The 22,266-nt window shown below is 38.0% G+C and overlaps 1 protein-coding gene across 11 annotated transcripts in view; it reads left to right on the top strand.

The window, feature by feature from the left end:
- zbbx (zinc finger, B-box domain containing) overlaps nt 1-22,266 on the top strand; it is an 80,114-nt gene that overhangs the window by 24,415 nt on the left and 33,433 nt on the right. For all 11 annotated transcript variants that reach the window (XR_011344179.1, XR_011344182.1, XR_011344183.1 and 8 more), the window contains 4 exons: nt 4,603-4,798; nt 13,196-13,313; nt 14,435-14,544; nt 17,728-17,837. Coding sequence is in view for 2 of the 11 variants with exons in the window: in XM_069896854.1 (XP_069752955.1) it covers nt 4,603-4,798; nt 13,196-13,313; nt 14,435-14,544; nt 17,728-17,837 (534 nt within the window). In the remaining 9 variants the exon portion in view is untranslated. The remainder of the gene's footprint in view (nt 1-4,602; nt 4,799-13,195; nt 13,314-14,434; nt 14,545-17,727; nt 17,838-22,266) is intronic.

The following is a 22,266-nucleotide window of genomic DNA, read 5'->3' as shown; positions in this document are numbered from 1 at the left end:
ATTTAACAGAAGTATCAAATGTATGACTCCTAACTTTCTCTAAACTTAAACATGACATAATTTGAGAGAAACATTGAGTCAAAGTAGGTGGATTAGAATCTTTCCATTTAAATAAACTAGCTCTTCTAGCCAACAATATAGAAAAGACTTCAACCGATATGTGAAAGTGGGAACTCGTCTAACTGCTGGATCTATAATTCCAAAAAGAGCAGTCAATGGGTTAGGTTGCAAACTAATATCCAGTATAGCTGACAAAGTCTTAAAAATATCTATCCAAACAGACTCTTTCCCCTGAGGGAAGGGGAGGTTGGAACAAGAGTCCATGAGTTAAAGGTAAGGGGGCAACACTTTAGGAGAAATATTAGAGGTGGCTTTTTCACTCAGCAAGTGGTGACAGAATGGAATGATCTTCCAAATGAGATAGTTGCGGCAGGGTCCCTTCTGTCATTTAAGAGAAGGTTGGATGTGAAGGTGAGGGGGTTGGAGGGTTATTGGCGGAGAGCGGGAGGTTTGAGCTAGTGGAGTTGTTCTAGTGAACCGGTGCGGACACGAAAGGCCGACATGGCCTGTTTCCCCTCTGTGAATGGTTATATATATATGAATACCTCTCCAACAGACGGCATGACCAAAACATGAGTTAGCGAAGTCACTTCTGATTTACATCTATCACAAATGGACTAACATTAGAAAAAAATATGGGCCAATTTGTCTTTCAATATATGAGTCCAATGTACTACTTTAGAAACGTTTTCATCAAAATTCTAAGCACCTGAGTTCAGCTGAACTAAATGTGGAATCATTTCAGTTGGCTTTGTACGAAGCACAACTGTAAAATTTAGAGCAAACACAGAAGCTGGAGAGAGTCAGCAGATCAAGCAGCATTGATGGAGAGAAATGGATAGTAAGCATTTCAGGATGAGACCCCTTATTTAGATTAAAGTTGGGGGGTGGGATAGCAAGCATTAAAAGGGGTGAGGAAAGTGTCTGAGGGAAGTGGGAGATATGGTAAGATACTGGACTGATTGGTGAGGTAGAGTGGGGCGTACAGGTAAAGGAGAACGGGTGAATGAAAACTAAGTACTGGAGTGGACTAGGAAATGGGAATAGGTAAAAAACAAATGGAAACAATGGAACTGCATCAGGGTGTGGGTACCTGAAATTAGGAAATTCAGTGTTCATGCCATGGGGTCGTAGGCTTACCCAGGCAATGTAATGTGTTGTGCTGTTTTTCAAGCTCTAGGAATGGAGCATGAATGTCTGTGTGCGAAAGGTGAGAGAAATTAAATTGGCTGGCAACTGGGAATTCCAGACTGCAAACCAACTAGGCAAAATGATCACCTTTGCATTCATTCTCTCCCTCTTGATCTCCACCCTATCACCTTCCCTTTGTAGTTGAAAGTGTACCTAATTCAGATTAAATACTATCAACCTGAAATGTTACCTTTGCTTCTCTTTGTAAAATGCTGATGTGCTGATATTTATCTTTGTATAAAATAAAAACAACCTTGGAGTCAGGCACTCTCACAACATTTCAGAATTATCTAGGTGACCACTGGAATAGCCAAGGCCTGGTAGGTGATGAACTAAGTGCTGGTGGGCTGAGAAACTTACTTCTGTGATATATAACCTTTCAGCTTTAAAATAACCAGCACTTGCATAATATGCTTAATATGGTAACCGTGTTTTATAAGACCACCTTGAAACAAAATTTAACTTTGCACTATGTGGATGTTTGTACAAGTGAGAAAACTGGTCAAGGAGGTAAACAAGGAAGAGAAGGAAGAAACAGAGAGGAAAGTATTGAATGAATTCCAAAGTAGAGATTCGAGGTAGATGATAATGGCTGACAATTTTTAGTGTATTGTAGTGCCACACAGCAAAAACTGAGATTAATTATTGATTGTGTGAATTTAGCCAAGACCATTCTTCACTAAAATCTCGTTTTATCCTCCTTAACCAGCCTTTTCCCAGCTTCTTCCTTGACCCTGTGTGCTTTAAAATGCTGACTTTAAAAAAAAAAGTTCTTCAACAAGATCACTCCCAACTTTAGACTTCCCTGTTTGTTTCTCACCATTTCCTTTTCCCCATTCAATAAAATTGCATCATGCTTAACTTGCATTATTTTAAGAATTTCTATACTATTTGTAGTGGCATCAGGAAAGCAGGAGAAGGTAAAGGCTTAGGAAAGAGTATGCTCACTGTTACTTTTTCAGTGATTACATTAATAGTACTAAACCTACAGCTGTAAGAATTTGTTTAGAGTGACAGCAGGCTATTTGACCCACTGAATTCATGTTAACCATCCTAATTTTTGTAATTCTTCCCATGTTCTTTTCTATTCCACCCATAATCTATCACTCATCTTCACACTATGGACATTTACAGTGGCTAGCCTTGCACACCCTTGGGATATAGGAGGAAACTAGAACCCCCTGGAAAAAAAATCTGTACAGGGAAAAAGTTTCCAACCAAGCACCATACAGTTCCAGAGATCAAGATTGAGCATGAGTTACTGGAGTTATGAAACAGTAGCTCCACTAGCTGCAATACTGCATTCTCCCTTAGAATAATCTTGGAATGATTTATCATTGTACTCTCCATCTATCCCTTTCTGATGCTTTCCCAGTGCTAACATAATGTACATCGATCATAAAATTGGACCATTGTTTCTCTTTTATTATCCTGAGTCTGCCCAAAAGTACAGTTTATTACAGGACAGTTCTAACTTCTCATTTGGCCTACTTTGGATTTTTATCAAATGTGGCGTTTTGATCTATTCTAAGCAGATTCAGGACAAATTATTTAAGGTGGATGTTTTTGGAATAATATTGAACATTGTGTTCATTGTTTGAAACTTGCATTGAAGGAGGCAACTTGAGCATTAGTACAAACTAGGAGATTCTCAGACAGACTCTAGTAATGCGAGAGCACTGTGATGCTAATGGTGTTCTGGCACAGGACCTTTCCAGGCAGTGGCAGGAAGCCCCAGTCTGAGTCTCTTGTACAGATGTTTCAAGTTAAGTGACAGATGTCATATTTGCTAGCAGCAATATCTCACATGCAAAAAGACCCAGAAGTTTAAGCAGGAATGGAACTTCTGCGGTAATATACACTTAATAAAAGTTATGCAGACCACATTGATTTAATTAATTGAGTTTCATTTCCATAAATCATTTGGCTTAATAATTTTGTGATCAAGAGGGATTTGAATATTATTGATTCCCAGGGGCATTTTTGTGTAGCTTTGGTTTAAGGCTAATTCACCAGAACACTCTGTTCCATGTATAAATTGACAGATGTTACAGCCGTGCCACAATGCATTTTGCAGTTGAGCATCCTGGAAGCATTCTAAAATTCCACCTCCTGGGTAGTTTTGGAATGCCATCATGGTGGAGCAGTAAGGTAACTGCATGCATTTCTTGCCTCATAATCTAGTATTTGAAAAGAACAGTCAACAAAGAAGTCCTCCAGAGCAGAGTGATCAAATAAGGATTGATTTGGAGGGAATTTTAAGCAATTAACTAGTTTCAGTAATAAACACCTTTAACAAATGTAGCATGTACTGTAAGCACTGAAGTTAATGCACTGATTTTCCACATAATCTACTTTGGAATATATCCAATATGCAAATAAATTACTTTGGAATATATCCAATATGCAAATAAATTTGTTGGGGGATGCTCACATTTGAAACAAGGGGACCCTCCCTCCTGTGTGGCATAATAATTGTATTTCAGGGATAGACTCCAGACAGCTCAAAGCTTGCGATCCATGAGGCATGGTGCATCTTTTGCATGTGAGATATTGCTGCTAGCAAATATGACATCTGTCACTTAACTTTAAACATCTGCACAAGAGACTCAGACTGGGGCTTCCTGCCACTGCCTGGAACTGTAACCTATGGCCATCCCATTTCTCACTTTATCACTGCTATCAAGCTGGAAGATCGATCCCAGTTCGTGGAGGAATGCAGAATCCCATGCACTGTAATTTTTTTGGTCAGGCTCCACCCAAGGCACCTCCCACTCCTGTCTCAGCAGGTTCACGGGAATTCCACAACCTCAGGCTTCCCTCAAGGTTGAGTTGGGAAATAAAAAAGCTATTCCTTCATTGTCACTGGATGTAAATCCAAGAACTCCCTATCCAATAGCAATTTGGGACTATCTTCACCAGAAGGTCTATCGCTGTTCAAAGTGGCAGCTCACCCCTTTCTTATCAAGGACACTTAGGGAATCACCCCTTTCTTATCAAGGACACTTAGGGAAGGGCTATAAATGCCAGCAATGCTTCTGAAAAATAACTACTAAAATATCTGTTTTAGCTGTGCTTTTCCCTTGATTGTCTTTGTCCAACAGCTTTTACCCTCTGTACTGAATGTCTTACTATCTGTGTTTGTTAGCACAATTTAATTTTTGACCCAAGTTTTTTGAAATTGTGAATGTTTACTGCTTCTGTGTTTGGTCTGTTAAAGAATTAAAAACTGACCAGAATTTATAGAATTTTCCTGTTTGAGGATGTGGAATGGCATAAATTTTAGAACAAAATCAGTTGCTTTCTATTTATTTATACTTTTCTGATTTTATAATTTACTCTCTGCTAAAGGTTCTTATCCTTGATCCAGAGGATAGTAAATCAGCTACAAGCGTGCAAAGCAACAGCACAAATGATCTGCATCGTGGATCATTATTAAAAGGTAATTTTGACGAGGAGCAGTCAGCAAAGGGATTCCAAGATGCGCTGAAGGAGTGGAGAAAAAGAAAACCTCGTGTAGCTCAATTGTCACCCAAATCATTTTCAGGTAGAAATCAATCTTGGCACTTCTTTTATCAAAGCCTGAAAATAGTTTAATTGAAAAAGAAACAAAATTTTTGTAATTTAATTTGTACAAAATAATTTATTTATTTAAAAGATCTTTTTGATATAATAAAAATAATTTATGCTTATCCAAAACATAGAAATGAAAACAGATATAAAATAGAATTAAAACTGGATTAAACAATTCTGAAAAGGTCTAAGTCATGCGGTATAAATTGCTAGTGGACATCATAGCTACAGCTGACCTTCCATGATCTCTCTGGTTTCTCAGTATCTTTTTCACATTTATTTTCTATCATGCAAAATCAATTTTATTGCTCTGCTCCTACTCATTAATCCTGTCTTTTCAGTTTAAAAATAGACCTGGAATGAATAGTGTTGAAAATGCAGGAGACTTGGAATGAATAGTGTTGAAAATGCAGGAGACCTGGAATGAAGAGTGTTGAAAATGCAGGAGATCTGGAATGAAGAGTGTTGAAAATGCAGGAGACCTGGAATGAAGAGTGTCGAAAATGCAGGAGACCTGGAATGAAGAGTGTTGAAAATGCAGGAGACCTGGAATGAAGAGTGTTGAAAATGCAGGAGACCTGGAATGAAGAGTGTTGAAAATGCAGGAGACCTGGAATGAAGAGTGTTGAAAATGCAGGAGACCTGGAATGAAGAGTGTTGAAAATGCAGGAGACCTGGAATGAAGAGTGTTGAAAATGCAGGAGACCTGGAATGAAGAGTGTTGAAAATGCAGGAGACCAGGAATGAAGAGTGTTGAAAATGCAGGAGACCAGGAATGAAGAGTGTTAAAAATGCAGGAGACCAGGAATGAATAGCGTTGAAAATGCAGGAGACCTGGAATGAATAGCGTTGAAAATGCAGGAGACCTGGAATGAATAGTGTTGAAAATGCAGGAGACCTGGAATGAAGAGTGTTGAAAATGCAGGAGACCTGGAATGAATAGCGTTGAAAATGCAGGAGACCTGGAATGAATAGCGTTGAAAATGCAGGAGACCTGGAATGAATAGCGTTGAAAATGCAGGAGACCTGGAATGAAGAGTGTTGAAAATGCAGGAGACCTGGAATGAATAGTGTTGAAAATGCAGGAGACCTTGAATGAATATTGTTGAAAATGTGATGCATTACATTTCTTCCCAACACCACGCCAAATATGGAGTGCATCTGCAAAGGATAGTCATTCTTTTGACTATTTTCCTGGTTGGGTGGGGGGTGAGGGGTGTTGTGTTGAGTGTGTCTTTGGACCTTGCACCAGAGTTAAACTCTACACAGAAAAACTTTGCAGTCTAAATTAAATAAATCTATGGGTATGATCCAGCACCAATGAGGCACGATTTGCTCAGCATTAACTCAGATTTTGGGGTTTTCGCTCGGGTCTTGCAGTGGTGTTTCAGAGAAAACCGGTTACCATAATTTGCTGATCTCTATGACATTGATTCTTACCTTTATCCGTGTATTCTTGGTGTTTGGCAACAGATCAGCCATAAAAAGGCACTACCAAGAAGTATCTTGAGAACAGTCAGCATTGCAGTCAGGAGGTGCTCAAGGTCTTAATGCTTATGAAAGTAGATAAATCTCTCGGGCCTGATCAGATATATCCAAGAACACTAGAGAAGAAATTGCAGGTGGCCTGGCTGAGATTTATAAGTCATCAATAATAGGTGAGGTGCCAGAACGGGGGATGTTGTGACTCGATTCAAGTATCTGATTGGTTGGGCCAGTGGGCAAAGGAATAGTTGATGGAATAAAATACAGAGAAATATGAGGTGTTGCATTTTGGGAGGTCTAACATGGGTAGGACCTACACATTGAAGAGTGTTGTGAAGCAGAGGGATCTCAAAGTACATATATATATATATATAGTACTTTGAAAGTGACATGGCAGGTAGGGAGAGTGGTCAAAAAAGCTTTTGGCATGTTGATCCTCATCAGTCAGTGCATTGAGGATAGAAGTTGGAGGTCATGTTGCATTTGGTGAGGCTCCATTTGGTGTATTTAGTTAGTTTAGTCATGGAGATGCAGGAAAGATGTGGTTAAGCTGGAGAGGATGGCGAGAAGAATTACAAGAAAGTTGTTAGGACTCAGCCTGAGCTTTTGGGAGAGGTTAAGCTGACTAATGTTTTATTCCTTGAAGCACAGGAGAATGAAGGATAATCTCATAGAAGTATACAAAATAATGAGAGAAATAGATTAGGTTAGCACGTAGCATCTTTTGCCCAGAGTAGGGGAATCAGTAACCATAGAACATAGATTTAAGGTGGGGTGGGAGGGGGGGGGGGGGGAATAGATTTAAGAAGAACCTGAGGAGTGAATTTTTTTTACACAAAGAGTCACGAGAATATGGAACAGGCTGCCAGAGAAGGTAGTTAAGATAGGTTAAGGAAAATTTGGACAGAACCTCTGCATGTACTTGGATAGGATAGGTTTAGTCTAGAGGGATATGGGCCAACACAGACAGCCAGATAGAACAAATATGGTTGAGACATTTTGGTTGTCATGAGCAGGTTGGGATGAAGGGCCCATTTCCATGCAGTATGACCTGATGAGTATAAAAAGCACAACTTTTAATGAAAATATTGGTGAGCACAAGGTAGAAATTAGGACATTCCCAAGAAAACAGGTGAAATTAAATTTAGAAAAAAACTTCTTTACTGAGTAGATAATGTTGAAATAAATGTGAGGGTATGATAATTCTGTGAAATTAGTTTAAATTATTAGGGCCAAAAAGGTGATCAAAAAGTAATATCGTCTTATTACATGATTTCAACTCCTGCAGCAAAATGTAATATTTTCAGAACTTTTCTTGCTTCAAGAATGATAAATTCTAGTTAGCTTTCAGAAGATTACACTAGGAACAAAATAGTGTACTTTGAAGGAGACAACAATATTTGGGCTGCAATATTCAACAGGTCATGCATAGTCGTTCAGAAGTTCCTTTCATGTATACTCCATTACTGATGTAGGCTTTGACAGCTTCATCCTCATCTGTCACCACAGAATCCATTTAAAAGCCTTGCATTACATATCTGTCTGTCAAAAGTTTGGACACTGTCTCTGGCACAGATGTGACCTCAGACCTGAAAATCAGCCTAGGTTAGTGGGCACTCTTTGTCTTGGGTGCTATAATCTTCCCAGTGCAAATGATCCCATTCACAGAGTTTGGAATATACAGTACAAGTGCTAAAACAATGGGTCTGACCTTCTGCTGACATCTTTATTACTGACAGTCTCTATATGACCGGCACAGTTAGTGCACCGCTGTTCCAACGGGACCAGGATTCGAATCCTGTTCTGTCTGTAAGGAATTTGTACATTCTCCCCAAGTCTGCATGGGTTTCCTCTGGGTTTTTCAGTTTCTTCCCACATTCAAAATTGAGTATAATTGGACAGCACTGAAAGGGACCTTTTACCATGCTGTATGTCTAAATTTAAAATTAAAAATATACATCTTTACCTCCTTCCTGTTGATGCTGTGTGACTTGCTGAGTGCCTCCATCATTTTTCTGTATTTCTAAAATCGCTGTGTCTATAGATTTTCTTGTTTCATTTCACTGACAGACTACTTGTCCGACAGCTGAGTGACGGGAATTCAGTGTGGCTGACCATGTCACATGCTCTCTCTCATACTGGCAGTAAGGTGAATTCACAGAATTTATTTTCCTGCTCCTGTGATTAAAGCCATTGAATGTGAGATCCTTGAGTTTATTTAACATTCAGCATTATTTGTTTGTAAGTTCTTTTAATAGAACATTTGTTTTCCATTTTAAAAATCTTAGGAAACACAGGCATATGCAAGAAATTATGTTATCACTTTAAAAATTAATGAATGAAAATTACCTTCTCCTGGAAGCCAATTTCTTTTGAAAAAGGTTGTTGTGCTTGTGCTTGGTTTAACCTATCCAAGGCTTAGTGGGAAGATTCTAAAGCCTGAAGGTTGCCAAGCATTCAGAAGATAAAGCTATGTTGTTGGACTCCATGAGGAGTTGAACTGCACAAAATTGGGCCGCTTGGCCAGACATTTACACTGACTGAGATGCTTGGCTACACTAATCCCATTTTCCTGAATTTTGGCCCATATTCCTTTCCTATCCATATATGTGTTCATATTTTTTTAAACACTGTGAATTTACCAACCTTTACCATCTATGGCAGATGGTAAACCTATGTCCCTGGCTAGAGTCTCCTTACCTGAGAAAATACAGTGCTATCTACTCTACCTTTGTCCATCCTAATTTTATAAACCTCTATAAGGTCACGTGTCAGCCTCTTGTATTCCAGTTAAAACAGTCCAGGCCTATCCAATTACTCCATGTAACTAATGCTTTCCATTCCAGGCAACATCCTCGTGAATTTCTTCTGTAATCTTTCTTGTCCTTCCACATCCTTTTTGTACATTTAACTAGAACTGCACACAATGTTCCAAGTGTGGTGCAACTAGTAGCACTATGGTACTGAAGACAAGCTAAATGCCTTGTTCACCACCCTTTTCACCCATGTTGCCATTTTCAGGGAGCTATGAACTTGCATCCTTGAGTCCCTCTATAAATTAACTCTTCAATTGTTCCTGCCATTTACTCTCCACCTGGCCAGTGCTAGATATCCAAAAATACATTAGTTTACACTTGTCTAGATTAAATTCCATCTACCAGTACTTTGTCCATCTTTCCAGCTGATTTCTGTCATGCTGTGCCCTTGGGCAACCATCCTCAATACCTTCAACTCCATCAATTATCTTGTCATCAGCAAACTTATTTATAAGAACATAGATATTCTTATCCGAGCCATGAGTACAACCCTGATTATCCAAAATGGCCAGCTCAGAGCCTATTTCAGATAAATGATTTTTTTGGAGAACTAAGATAAGTCACTGGGCTTCAAAAATTTTCAGATAAATGAAGAGCTGAGCAGACATCAATTCTGGGTCCAAAATAATTTCAGGTAAATGAGGATTTTGAATAATCAAAGTTGTACTGCATATGTTAAACACCACTGGCTAGAGATCCAGTCAGAAAAATAGCATTTTCCTCCAATCACAGAGCCAATTTGAGCTTCATGTATACTAACTTGGCTGGACCTTGTCAAAAGCCTCACTGAGGTCCACGTATGCCACATATATCTGAATATACCATGTAAATGATCTGACCTTTATCAATTTTAAATTCAATTTAGACATACTGACATATAGCACAGTAACAGGTCCTCCGGCCCATAAGCCCATGCTGTCCAATTACACTCAATTGTACATTTTGAATGATGGGAGAAAACTGGAGCTCCTGGAGGAAACTCACGCAGCCACAGGGAGAGCGTATAAACTTCTTGCAGACAGAACAGGATTCGAACCCTGGACGCTGGCGCTGTAAAGTGTTGTGCTAACCTCCACAAAAAAATGTGATCAGATTTTTGAGGCAAGATTTTCCATACACAAAACCATACTGACTGCCTCTAATCAGTTCCTGCCTTTCCAAATGATGATAAATGTGAGACCTATTTTTTTTATTCCAATAGCTTCGCTACTATTGACATAAGTGTCCAGTTATGCAGCAGAAAGATAGAAACACCCAGTGGTGGAGTGGCAGTAGATGCCGTAGGTAATTTAAGCTAACTTCATTTCATCAAACCAGAATACTTTGAAAACAATGATAAGATTAGGCAGAGTCAATATGGATTTATGAAAGTTGATTAACCTTTTGACATTCCTTTTGGTTGTAATTTGCAGAGTTGGTGAAGGTGAATCAACATAAATGAAGAATTTAGACTTTCAGAAAGACTTTGATTCAGTGCCACAAAACTGAATTGTGAATAATCTACTAGCATGGATTGAGAATTCATTCATGGACAGAAAACAGAGAGTAGAAATAAATAGGTTATTTTTGGGTTAGGATACTGCGATCAGTGGTGTGCTGCAAGGTTAGTTTGAGAATTACAGCCATTTTACAATCTATTTCAATGATTTGGATGAGATTTTGAATTAGAATGTGTAGATGATACAAAGTCAGGTGGCATTATTGACTAGAAGGAAGATCTGAAAGATGGAATATAATGTGGGAAAGTGTGAGGTCTTTGGAAGAGAAAAATAGGAAGGTACATCTCCATGATGCTGAAAGCAGACAAAGAATTCTAAGTAGATGGTCAAAAATGTCAGACATTCCATGAAATTAAAAACATGGAAAATTTTGAGTTGGAAAAGACGAAGTAGCTAGATGAGAATTGATTATAATTTCAGGTGTTAACTTGTTCGTATAAAACAGTGCTGTGTTTTCACATAAGGCTACAGTTTTGATTTTCAGCGTACAGTATGATTTAGGCTGTTAATTTGAATGGATAGTTTCTTTTTGCAAACTTGTACAAATTTTGATTTTGATATTTCATTGACAATCAGCAATCCAGCAAATGTTGGCATTTTTATTGCTTTAAATATTTGATTCATTCAAAATTTGTACATGCTATTTTGTCTGCTCTTGCTGACCTTCATTGGTTCACAGTGAAGGATTGATTCAATTTTAAAATACTGACCGTAATTTTTAAATTTCTGAAATCCCTAGTCCCCCATCTCTGTATAATTTGCACCAGTCTCAAAACCTTTCAAAGTAATTTTTTTTTTCCAATTTTAACTTCCTGATCTTTCCAAATTATATTGCACTGTTGTTGGGATCCACTTTTTCAGCTATTAGGATTCTAACCTCTGGAATTCTCTCCATAAAACATTGCGCCTCTCCATCTCAACATTTTTCCTGAAGATACTCCTGAGAATCTTAACATTTTGCCATCAGATATCTGTCCTAATATTTTCCACTAAGAAAATTCTATATAAACCCTGGTTACTTATATTTTATTTCAAGATAGCTGTCGTATCCTGAGTGAACTGTGTATAAACCAAAACATTTATCTGATTAGGATAAAACCATTTAGTCATTTGTTTTTAATCATGTTAAAGGCACGTTTCTAAAGTGATCTAATTTGGCTTTTTCAGTTTTAAACAAATCATGGAAAATAATGATCATAGATTTTTTTAAAGTAACAACCTCAAATAATAAATTACATTATATTTCATTGTTCTCGCTATTGAAAAAATCGAGTTGTTCACAGATTCAAATCCTCAGTGTAATTTCTGGATAATTTCAGGAAATTCAGCAGGAAAATAGGGGTGATTAATTAGTTGCTGGAAGTTCCAATATTTGCACATGGAATTGCCAACATCTCTCAGAAAAATCCATGCTGTTTTAATGCAATGTTGCAATATTGAAGCCTTGCTTCTTTTGCGGTCAGCTCTCAGTAGTTCTTTGTTTATTTAAAATGTCTGATAGAGAATCTGACATTAATCATCCTACCAATTAATTGAAATAATCCATATTACAGTATGCTTTTGTCCTTGAAATGACTGATGTAATCATTGAAATGCCCAGGAGCTGAGATTATGGAAATGTTACATAATTAAAACAGCACAGTCCTTCACTGAGCTGCAGGTGGTATTTGGAAACTGTCAGTTGTCATATTCATTGATTTGGTTGAATGAGTTGCATAAAAATAAGAGCATATTGTACTTTGGGCCTCTTAATTAGATTTACTGCATAAACTACTAGAAATTAAAATGGTACAGACCTGTATTACCTTTTTAATTTTATGCTAACAGTAATTCTTAAACTTCATTGAATAATGCAGAAACGCATGAAAGATGCAAGGATTTCTTTGCATTGAATGTTTATTTCAAAGTTTGATCGAACACTACAAAGCAAAGTTGGTTAAAAATGTATTGGAAATGATACTATACAATGAGGACAACAGGACATCAGGGACTTTGGTGTATGACAAGACCCATATGACGTTTTCCTAACAACTCTGAGTGCAAATTGACAAATAACGAAGGTCTGAAGAGGAGGAAGAGCTAGAGTCCAATCAAATTTCCTTTGTGATAAAACATAAAGGCTCTTGAGAAATGCTGTTTATTTGGAGCATGTAGCTGTGAATTAACCAGCAGTTTGTGCCAATTCACATCTCTTTGAATATGATTTATATCATATTCACTATAAGATAGTGAATAAAATCAATTAATCTTATCTGCATAACCATTTTTAGAAACATCCAAATTCAAAATAAACCTAGTTATAAACTTAACCTGCTACGATTAGTTTGCAAGAATACTGTACACATTAAAAGCATTATTCTATAAAAAGAGTTTAGGCACTGATAGTCTGATGAAATGAGATGCATTTGCAATTTTACCTTGACCTGTATTTGCATGGGACTAGCACTGCAGATACCAGTTGAATTTCCCCATCCAGCCTGCTGGTTAGGTTTAAATTCCTGCTTTTCCTGATTCCTTATGCATCCAAATGAATTTCCTAAAATCTGACTTTTTTTTGGATCATCTTTACAGTTTCCACAGGGACATCACAAACCGAAGACAGCTTGCAAAATTCAAAAACAAAGGAAATTCAGTTTAAAGATCATAATATAACCTATTTGGAGAAGTTACTGCTCAATAAACACAAAAGGTATCTTGAATTTGTTACCCTAATTTTAAAAAATATTTTCACTTTCTTTCTTACCAGTTTAGGGGATTAGGTAGAAACTGATTTGACAAATTTATCAGACAGAACTACAATGGGAAGTAGAAAGGATATTGGACCTCCCAGGCAGCTGGTGTCAAGTGATCGAGAGCTGCTTTATGTTCCTCATTGATAACTGAAAGTGCTGGTTGTCAACCTAAGTGAAAATGAAGCCTTTTAGTAGAACAAAAATCATTTGACAATTCTTTTATTAATTAATTTTTACTGTGAGTCTTTCATATTTACATTGATGTTTTCTGTTTTTAACAAACCCAGAGTAAATAAATGAACACCAAAAAAATAGGAAAAGTAGTAGGCCACTCGGCCCATCAAATCTGTCTCCCATTCAGTTCAATTATGGCTGATCTACTCCAGGTCTTATCTCCCTGTGTGGCAGTCCCCTGTGGCCCTCATCCCTCAATCTTTCAAAAAAAAAGGAGTGAGAGTTTAAAGAAGGATCAAGAAAATAGACCTGAATTTTAAGTGGGATTCTAGTCATAAAAGGGAATGCTGGAATTGGGGTCCCCATAGAGGAATCAATGCCCTAGTGCATTAATGGGATCATGGGAATTGGAGTGTGGGTATTAACATTTACTGAGCCAGATGCTGAACAATTGGACAGCTGCTTACCAGAGTTTAATATAGAGTTTAATATAGATTTTTGGACCGCAGAGGAGGGAATCTTTTTTTAAATTTAACTGTTTTTAAAAATTAAATTAGACATGCAGCACTGTAACAGGCCAATTTGGCCCTATGAGTCTGTGTCACCAAAATTACATCCCGTTAACCTGCACCTTTTTGAAGGGATACGTATCTTGTGTTAATTAGGGTTATTACTTTACATGGGTTGAGGAAGTTTATCTGAAATTGTCCATGTTGTGGGTGGTCATCAATTTGTGAAAAATTGGGTGGCACCCTATTAATGATATTGAAATGAGAGTTTAATAGGCAATTACTGAAAAATTATTTGATGTAAAGCCTGATTTTAAGAAAGTTTTGTGTCTCTGGAGCAATTTATTTAGGGTTTTTATTCAATTTAAATCATGCAATACAATTTTGCCTTTTAGGTCGCTGGAACAATCAATTCCAGTTGAAGCTAGGGATGACCAATACATTTGTATGTTCTCACCTTGCAATGAGAAAACTGAGCAAAGAGATGAAGAATTTTTACTGACAGGTTAGTATCATCACTCTGGTTCACAACTGAAGATACTTCAGCTTTTCTTTTACCGTTTGTACCAACCTTGATCGGTCTGGATCTTGATGACCCTGAACAAAATGTTTAGGAGTAAAGATTAAATGTTGTTGAAGACAGTAGCCAAGAAAAATGTTACATTTTTCTGTATTTGTTATCCTTTCAATAAATATCACTGATCTTAGTATAGTGGGGTAATTTTCTGCTTGGACTGAGCATACAAGGGCAATCTTCCACATCGTCTAGTTGGTGAATCTATTATGAAATCCCGGAACAGTGTATTCTGAAGCCCAAGTCTACAGTCAGACTATGGCCATAGTCCTTATCCGGAATCCTGTAAACTGAGCTTTATTTTTGTACCTCATGTCGTGAATCAAATTGACTGAATGACTTTGGAGATGAAGGAACTCATTGGGGAGACTTGGCATTTCTGTCTAAAGGTGTTTGTACTTTTTCACTCATGTGCTCGTCAGCAAGATAGGGACGTTTTGTGTTTTAGATGTAGAGTAAAAACCCTGAATTCAAACAACTGGCATAAAAAAATGTAGAAAATAAATATGTAAAAAATATGGAAGTTTAAAATTGGCATCCTCTAACTGTTAGTCTGTCAATCATGCAACACATAATCTTAAGCAACCAGCAAATACACTACCAATCCCTATAGATGCTGGATACTGTTTTTTTTATTGTAGTTAGTTACTTTGCTTGTCAAGTGCAAACCATTCCAGGAGATGGCAGGACTACAGCTTTTTGAAAAGGTCTATTGATCATAGCGCTTCCTGGAGTAAGCTGCTTCAGTAAGCGTGCATATAGAATCAGAATCATACAGCACAGACACATATTCTTCACCCACCATGAAACACTCACTTGCACTAATCCTACTTCACTCTTACTCTACACAGATTCTACCGCCAACCTAGAGGGTAATTAATATGTGCACTTCTTTGGCATGTGGGAGGAAACTAGAGGGTCTGGGAAGAACCCATTCAGGCACAAGTTCCACACAGACAGCACCAGAAGGCAGGATTGAACATGGGTTGCTAGAGTTGTGAACCAGCAGCTCAACCATTTGTGTGACTGCCATGCACTTGTAGTTCTGAATTGTCTGTTCACCTGTTACATTTTTTTTAAAAGGATACTAGGAACATTTTTACTCCAAAATTGATTTCAAAAATAGTCACCTTATATTAAATGAAAATGAGTTATCTTGAAAGATAAACTTTTTTATTCACTGTATCAATCCAACATCCCTCAAAAATATCCACATTATTTTGCACTTCATTAGTCAATTTCTTGTTTAGTAAAATAAAAAAACTAATTCTAAGAGCAATAGCATTAGCTTCTTTTGAAAATCTCCCTTTGGCCAATAAATGAGATCAATGAACAGAATCTCCCAATTGTAATTAATTCATAATTCAACACTTCTCATGTTAAGTGTTCAAAATGAGTACATAACTTTTGTGCAGTATGATTGATGATCTGGATCACTTGTAAGCACTACCCTTGCAAATCCTGAGGCCTTGTGCTCTTATGAGCACAGATCTGATGCTGAACTCCTGTGATGTCGTGTTGGCGTACCAATTTCTGGTATTGTTTATTTAAATGTACTGAAATGTTTGAAGCACTGTCTGATGACTTAATGTGTTTTGATTCAGTATTTTAATTTTATTTTAACAAATTTTAATGATTAAAATGCTTAATATTTTATCACATTATATAACAAGATTACCTTTTTTAAAATTTTTGGCGATTCTTTTTGATGTTTGTAAATGTCAAAGAGATTGATCAGGAATCATCTTTGGAGACCAAGTTGCTGCTGCAGGTAATTGCAGGCAAATGAACAGCTGTGACTAGCAATCCCCTCTCACTGAAGATCCAATCCATCCCACGTGTCTATCATGCACCACTAATTTAATATAAAAGACTTATTACAGGCTCCCATTTTAGTAAAATGGGATTATCATTGTAAGGAATAGTATAGATAGGACAAACTGAATGTTTACGGTTAACATTTAACATTTCACACAAGTAGCATCACAATACGAGGCACACCCCAATGTCAATTCGATACATTGGAAAACTGAGGGAAGGCTTGTCACAGTCTGTTCCAGATTCAATACATGATTTTTCAAGGGAGAACCATTCTGACTGCTAAAGAGAAAACAGCTCTTTGAAGCAGCTCTTGTGGTCAACTATGTTGTGGAATTCAGAGCAAATCATGCTCTGTGAATGACTGGGCCTTTTCGGTGGATTGACCTGTGCCAGGAGGGTCTTTTGGGAAACAAAGTGCTTCATTTTGATTGTGACTAACAGTGAAGGTCACTTAGAGAGACCAATGCCAGGATCTTGGAAGCTTCGTGGAAGCTGCCCAATTCGAGTCTCGCCTACAAAAGGACCAGGAGTGTTATGACCACAGCTTGTGTGGATGGACATTTCTTCAAAGGCAACTGTTATGTCTCTGTGTTACTTGGGAGGCTTCTTAAATAATTTAGAGAGGCAAGATTCAAATAACAGAAGATATTTTACTTACTGATGTCTTCCACCATCTCAGGAAACCTAACATACTAGCATACATATATATATATATATATATATATATATACACCCCACATTGGTGCACTAGTTACTACAGTGAGAAAGGTGTATTCTTACGGGGTTACAAAATAGTTCACATTATCCTATAAAATAGGAATGCAAGGAGAATTTGTGAGTCTAGTAGCCATCAGTTCATTAATTCTTGGCATCAAATTTCAAAGGACTATGCTTCAACACTGAATTTTAAAGACTGAACTTTTAAGTAACTTTCTAGATTTTGGCTTGAACTGTAATGGTTTGGGTATATCACATACACATTGCAAATAGCAAGGGATAGATTTAGTGTGAAGGATAATTTAAGAGTTAAGACTATAGTTTAAGAGTAAGAAATAAAATTATCTTAAAATTAAACACTCTCTGGGTCACTGCCTATTGCTGCTCATTACGTGCGGTTTGTAACAGAGTGGAGATGCTCAAGTAAAGCTAAAGTCATTCTTTTAAAAATTCTACAGACCTTTGTGTCGGTTCTTGCTAAATTTCAATGGAAATAACAAAACAAAATCGTGAAAATTCCACGTGAAATTTTGAGCAAACTATACAAGCATTAAAAAGTAGATTCTCTTTTTGCAGCTGAAGAAATTGAAGAACATGCAAACTATGTTGGCCTCTTTAAAGTCCATGAACTATCTGAAGAAGCAGAGCAAGCACAACCAGTTTTAAGATTCAATGAATTGGATAATGTGAGTATGTTTATTTTAAATAAATTAAATGTCCAAGGTTGCAAGAATAGAAGCAAAAATAAACAGGGAACCTCTCCTTGAAGACCTTCAAGTGAAGGTTAGATTTGCATTTCTAAACTGTCAGAAACCAATTGACTTTATTTAAAGGCTTTGGGGGTTCTCTATAGTTAAGGGTATAAAAGTGGAACTCTGACACCAAATTAAATCACAATGGTAAACATTACAGATGTTGAGGTTTCTGGCTGGGATATTGGAAAGGCAAAACAATTTTTCAACTCTTGATAAAAAGGATCTGGCTCCTGTGGAGATTTCAGCCGGCATAGGTGTTTTATTCACACGTTGCATTATTCTTTAAATCATACAAAATGATTTTCATTAAAAAAAAAATAAAGGCTTCAATGACAATATGTTTTTGTTGTTGATGTAACAGTAAAAAAATGAGACATTTGATTAAAGTAGCCATGTGGAATTATGAGCTTGTCAAGTTCCTTGTGCAAAGATGTGGGAGGTGGTGGAACCAATTCATGAAGTGCAGTTGTTAGCAGCGACTTGGTAGATAAACTATTCTGGAATGAGATTGTTTCTTAAAAAAATTTTTTTACATGTTAATAAAATGGTACTGCCAAGCAAGGCAGTCTTGGCTTCTTCTTAAAGATGCCTCTAACCAGTTTTGTTTATGCACAACTCGAAGTTGATGCTTGAAATTATTCTCAAAGGAGTGCAGTGATTGAATGGTGGGATAGCAATATCTTGTATGCTATGAAGAAATGTCATATTATTAAGAAATTAAACCATAACAATGCATGTGTGCTAAAATGGTTCAAGAAAGAGAAGCTGATGATCAAGGCCTTTCTGTCATTCAATAAGATCACAGATGAATCTGTCATTGTCTCTTCTATTGCTTGATCAACATGTCTTTTGATTCTTACAGCATTTAAAATCCATTAAATTCTGTTTTGAAAATGCTGTACATATAATACTGAGCTCCAAGGGCCATCTAAGCTAAGAATTCCAAAGATTGATGACCATTTATATGAAGAAATTTCTTGTCATATAAATTCTAAATGCCAATGCCTTGTACTAACCTTTCAAGACAGAACAAATAGAGGAAGTGGTCTGTTGCCTGTAGTCTCTTTAATATGCTGGCTTAAAGAACTGATTAGTCCATTGGCACTCATTTCTCAGGTACATCTTACTAAAATTTCACCAGTTAGGCATAAATTTAAGAATATGTTCCCTTGAACATACAATGTATTCAGCATTCCCAGACATGAGGGGAAATAAATGTAAAAAAATAATTTCAAGAATATTCTGCTTTTCAGTGAAGCAGAATTTCATTGAAGCTTAAGGTACAAGATTGGTTCAGCAAACAATGAAAAGTTGGAGGGACTCAGCGAGTCAGGAAAGAAAATGAACAGTCACTGTTTCATTGGATCTTTTCAGCTTCTCATTGTTTGCTCAAGTTTCCACCAAGATTCAAGATTCAATTTATTTCATGTAATAAAATGTGTCATATTACACAAAATTGCCTTTTGTTTGCTGAAAGGAGAAATTGCCTGAAGCACCTCTTACAGTCATAGAAATTACAGTCCTAGAATGATCGAGAGTCTATGGATTAGTCTCCTGTACTCCTGCAGCTACATAGAGTCCAGTCCAAACCATTGGCAAGCCAAGCTCTAGATCCGAACCTCCAATATCATTAGGAACCCTTCAGCGCCCTTGGCACCCTCTTGCATCCCAGTTCTGATACTTTGTACTCCTTCAGACAGTTTCAAGCCAGTCTCCAGAAGTCCACAGCCTGGTGCAAAATCCTTTACCACAGTTTCCAGCAGCACCCAGCCTGCGTGGGTTCCTCGCCTTGAGTTGCCTGTGCAGTTCCTTCAGCCGCAGAACCCTTCACTGGTCTGCTGTCATTGTCACTGTCTCGTGGCTCATCTCCTCTGCTTCTCCTCATGCCGGAGTGGCAGGTGGGTTTTTCCCCTACTTTGTGGTGCCCTGTGCCAGTCTTCCACTTCCTTGGAGTCTGCAACCCCTCGTGGCTACTGTGGATTATGGATCCCACTATCTTGGGCGCAGACCCCGCAGTCACAGGACTTTAAATAAAACTACTGTTGGCTCCTTTTAACAGGCCATTTAAAGCCTGTATGGTGCTGACGGCAGTCAGACTGGTCAGTTGGATCCCTGACTCCACTCCCTGCTCTCCCTGGGACCACTGTTGTTACTACAGCTCTGGCATCGTCACCATTGTCTTCAGTTACAGTTCTTCTCTTTCTGCATGGTTTACTGCACCTGTAAGTATCTCAGTTTGAACAAAGTTTTTTTTAACTGAAAGTAATGTTTTTCATTGGCTTAAGGAGCATAGTAAACCTCATACCTTTGTCCAACATGATACTTTAGCCATTGGTGGATGTTGTTGATGTGCCCTCTTATGACTATTCTCACTGTTTTGTGTTAACATTTCATAAATTCCAGATAGTGAATAAAATACAGTAAAACCTCGTTAGAACGTGGTAGTTGGGTCCAAGATTTCATACCGGAACAGATGCATATATGTCAGAGTGCTCATGGATAATCAAACCCAAATATTACCAGTTTTCGAAGGATCCGCTATCTATAACTAACAACTTCAATTAAAGAAGGCAAGCACATTCTTTTAATATTGGGATTCTGAATTTTAATCAACTTATTTGCAAAGTTTGGGGTCCACAGACACTCTCGCTATAAGCAATTCCATGGATTAATGAATCACATTCTAACGAGATTTCACTGTACTATGTATGTGTTTCAGTGATCACAAGAATAAACAAATGGAATTGTAAATATCCCCAAACTTCACTAAAGATGAAATCCAATGCATGAATAAGTAATAAAATTACTACCTTCAGGTGGTAGCCTTGGTAATGGTTTCTTAAATACACTGGTTTGCCAACTGTAAGATGTTGATCTTTATATGATGTTAGTTACCCTATTTATTTTTAGGGTATCTAATACCTAACCCATGAAAAGCCAGCACCGAGATTAAAATAAGAAGAGTATTCCATTGCTTACCAATTCAATAACAAAATATTCCATGGCTGCTGCAATACTCATTAGGTCAGTTTGTATCTGTGGAAAGATGGAAAAAAAATTAACATTTTAGGCTGATGATCTTTCTTCAGAGTGCAACGCAATAGGCTGCAGATGCTGTGATAATAGTAAACACACCGAAACGCTTGAGGAACTCAGCCGGTCTTTTCAGCATCTAAAGGAGACAAAGATATGTTGCGAAAGTTTCGGGCCTGAGCCCTCCAAGGAAAAATCAGGAAAGGCAGAAGCAGGATAAATCATAACGTGTCAGAATTCAAACAATGGGGGAGGAATCCAGACCAACAAAAGTGCAAAAAGAGACGGGAAAAAGGATTGGGGGGTTGTTTTAACGAAAGCCAGAAAAATCTATATTAATGTAATCGTTTTGGAGGGTGCCCAGTCAAAAAATGAGGTGATGTTTCTCCAATTTATGGGTGGCCTCAGTCTGGCAGTGCATGAGACCATGGACAGACATGTCGGCAAGAGAATGGGACGGAGAGATGAAACACATGGCCACTGAAGATCCTAAACAAAGTGATCTCCCAGGCTGCGTTTAGTCTCTCCGATGTCAAGGAGACCACAGCGGAGGGAGGAGATGTGTAAGTGGAGCATCTCCTGAGGCCACAGGGGTAGGTCCCAAGGGACGATTGGTGAGGAGGAAGGAGTGGGCAAAGGAGTCATGGAGAGTGTTGTCCCTGTGGAAGGTGAAGAGGGTAGGAGGGGGGAATATGTGTCTAGTGGTGGGATCACTTAGTAGGTGATGGAAATGGCAGAGGTGGGTGTGTTGTATGCGAAGGCTGATGAGGTGGTCAGTGTGAACAAGAGGAATCCTCACCTTGTTGCATGTGGTGGGAGGGGGGGGGGGAGAGGGTCAGGGCAGATGTGCCGGTAATGGAGGATGTGCGGGTGAGTGCTGAGTTGATGGTGGTAAAGGGAAAGCCATGTTGTTTGAAGAGAAGGACATCTCTGATAATATAACATGGAAGTCCCCATTCTGGAAGTGGATGCATCAGAGAGGGAGAAATTGAGAGAACAGAATGGAGTCCTTACAGGGGACAGGGGGGGAAGAGGTGTAATCGAAGTAGTGGGAGTTGGTGGGTTTATAGAAGATGTCTGTCGAGGGTTTGTCTCCTGAGATGGAGACCGAGAGATCGAGAAAAGGGAGAGTGTTGCTAGAAATGGACCAAGTGAATTTAAGGTCGGGGTGGAAATTGGCAAAGTGGATGAAGTCAAAGAACTCCATGCATTCATGAGGCAGCACTGAAGTAACCATCGATATAATGGAGGAAGAGTTGAGGGAACTTGCCTACGTTAGTCTTATAGCATGGATTGCTCCACGTAGTCAACAAAAAGGCAGGCATAG

Source organism: Narcine bancroftii, chromosome 9 (genome assembly GCF_036971445.1).
Source record: "Narcine bancroftii isolate sNarBan1 chromosome 9, sNarBan1.hap1, whole genome shotgun sequence".
Lineage (NCBI taxonomy): Eukaryota > Metazoa > Chordata > Chondrichthyes > Torpediniformes > Narcinidae > Narcine > Narcine bancroftii.
Note: the sequence above shows the minus strand (reverse complement) of the source record. Positions and strands in the feature narration are given on the sequence as shown.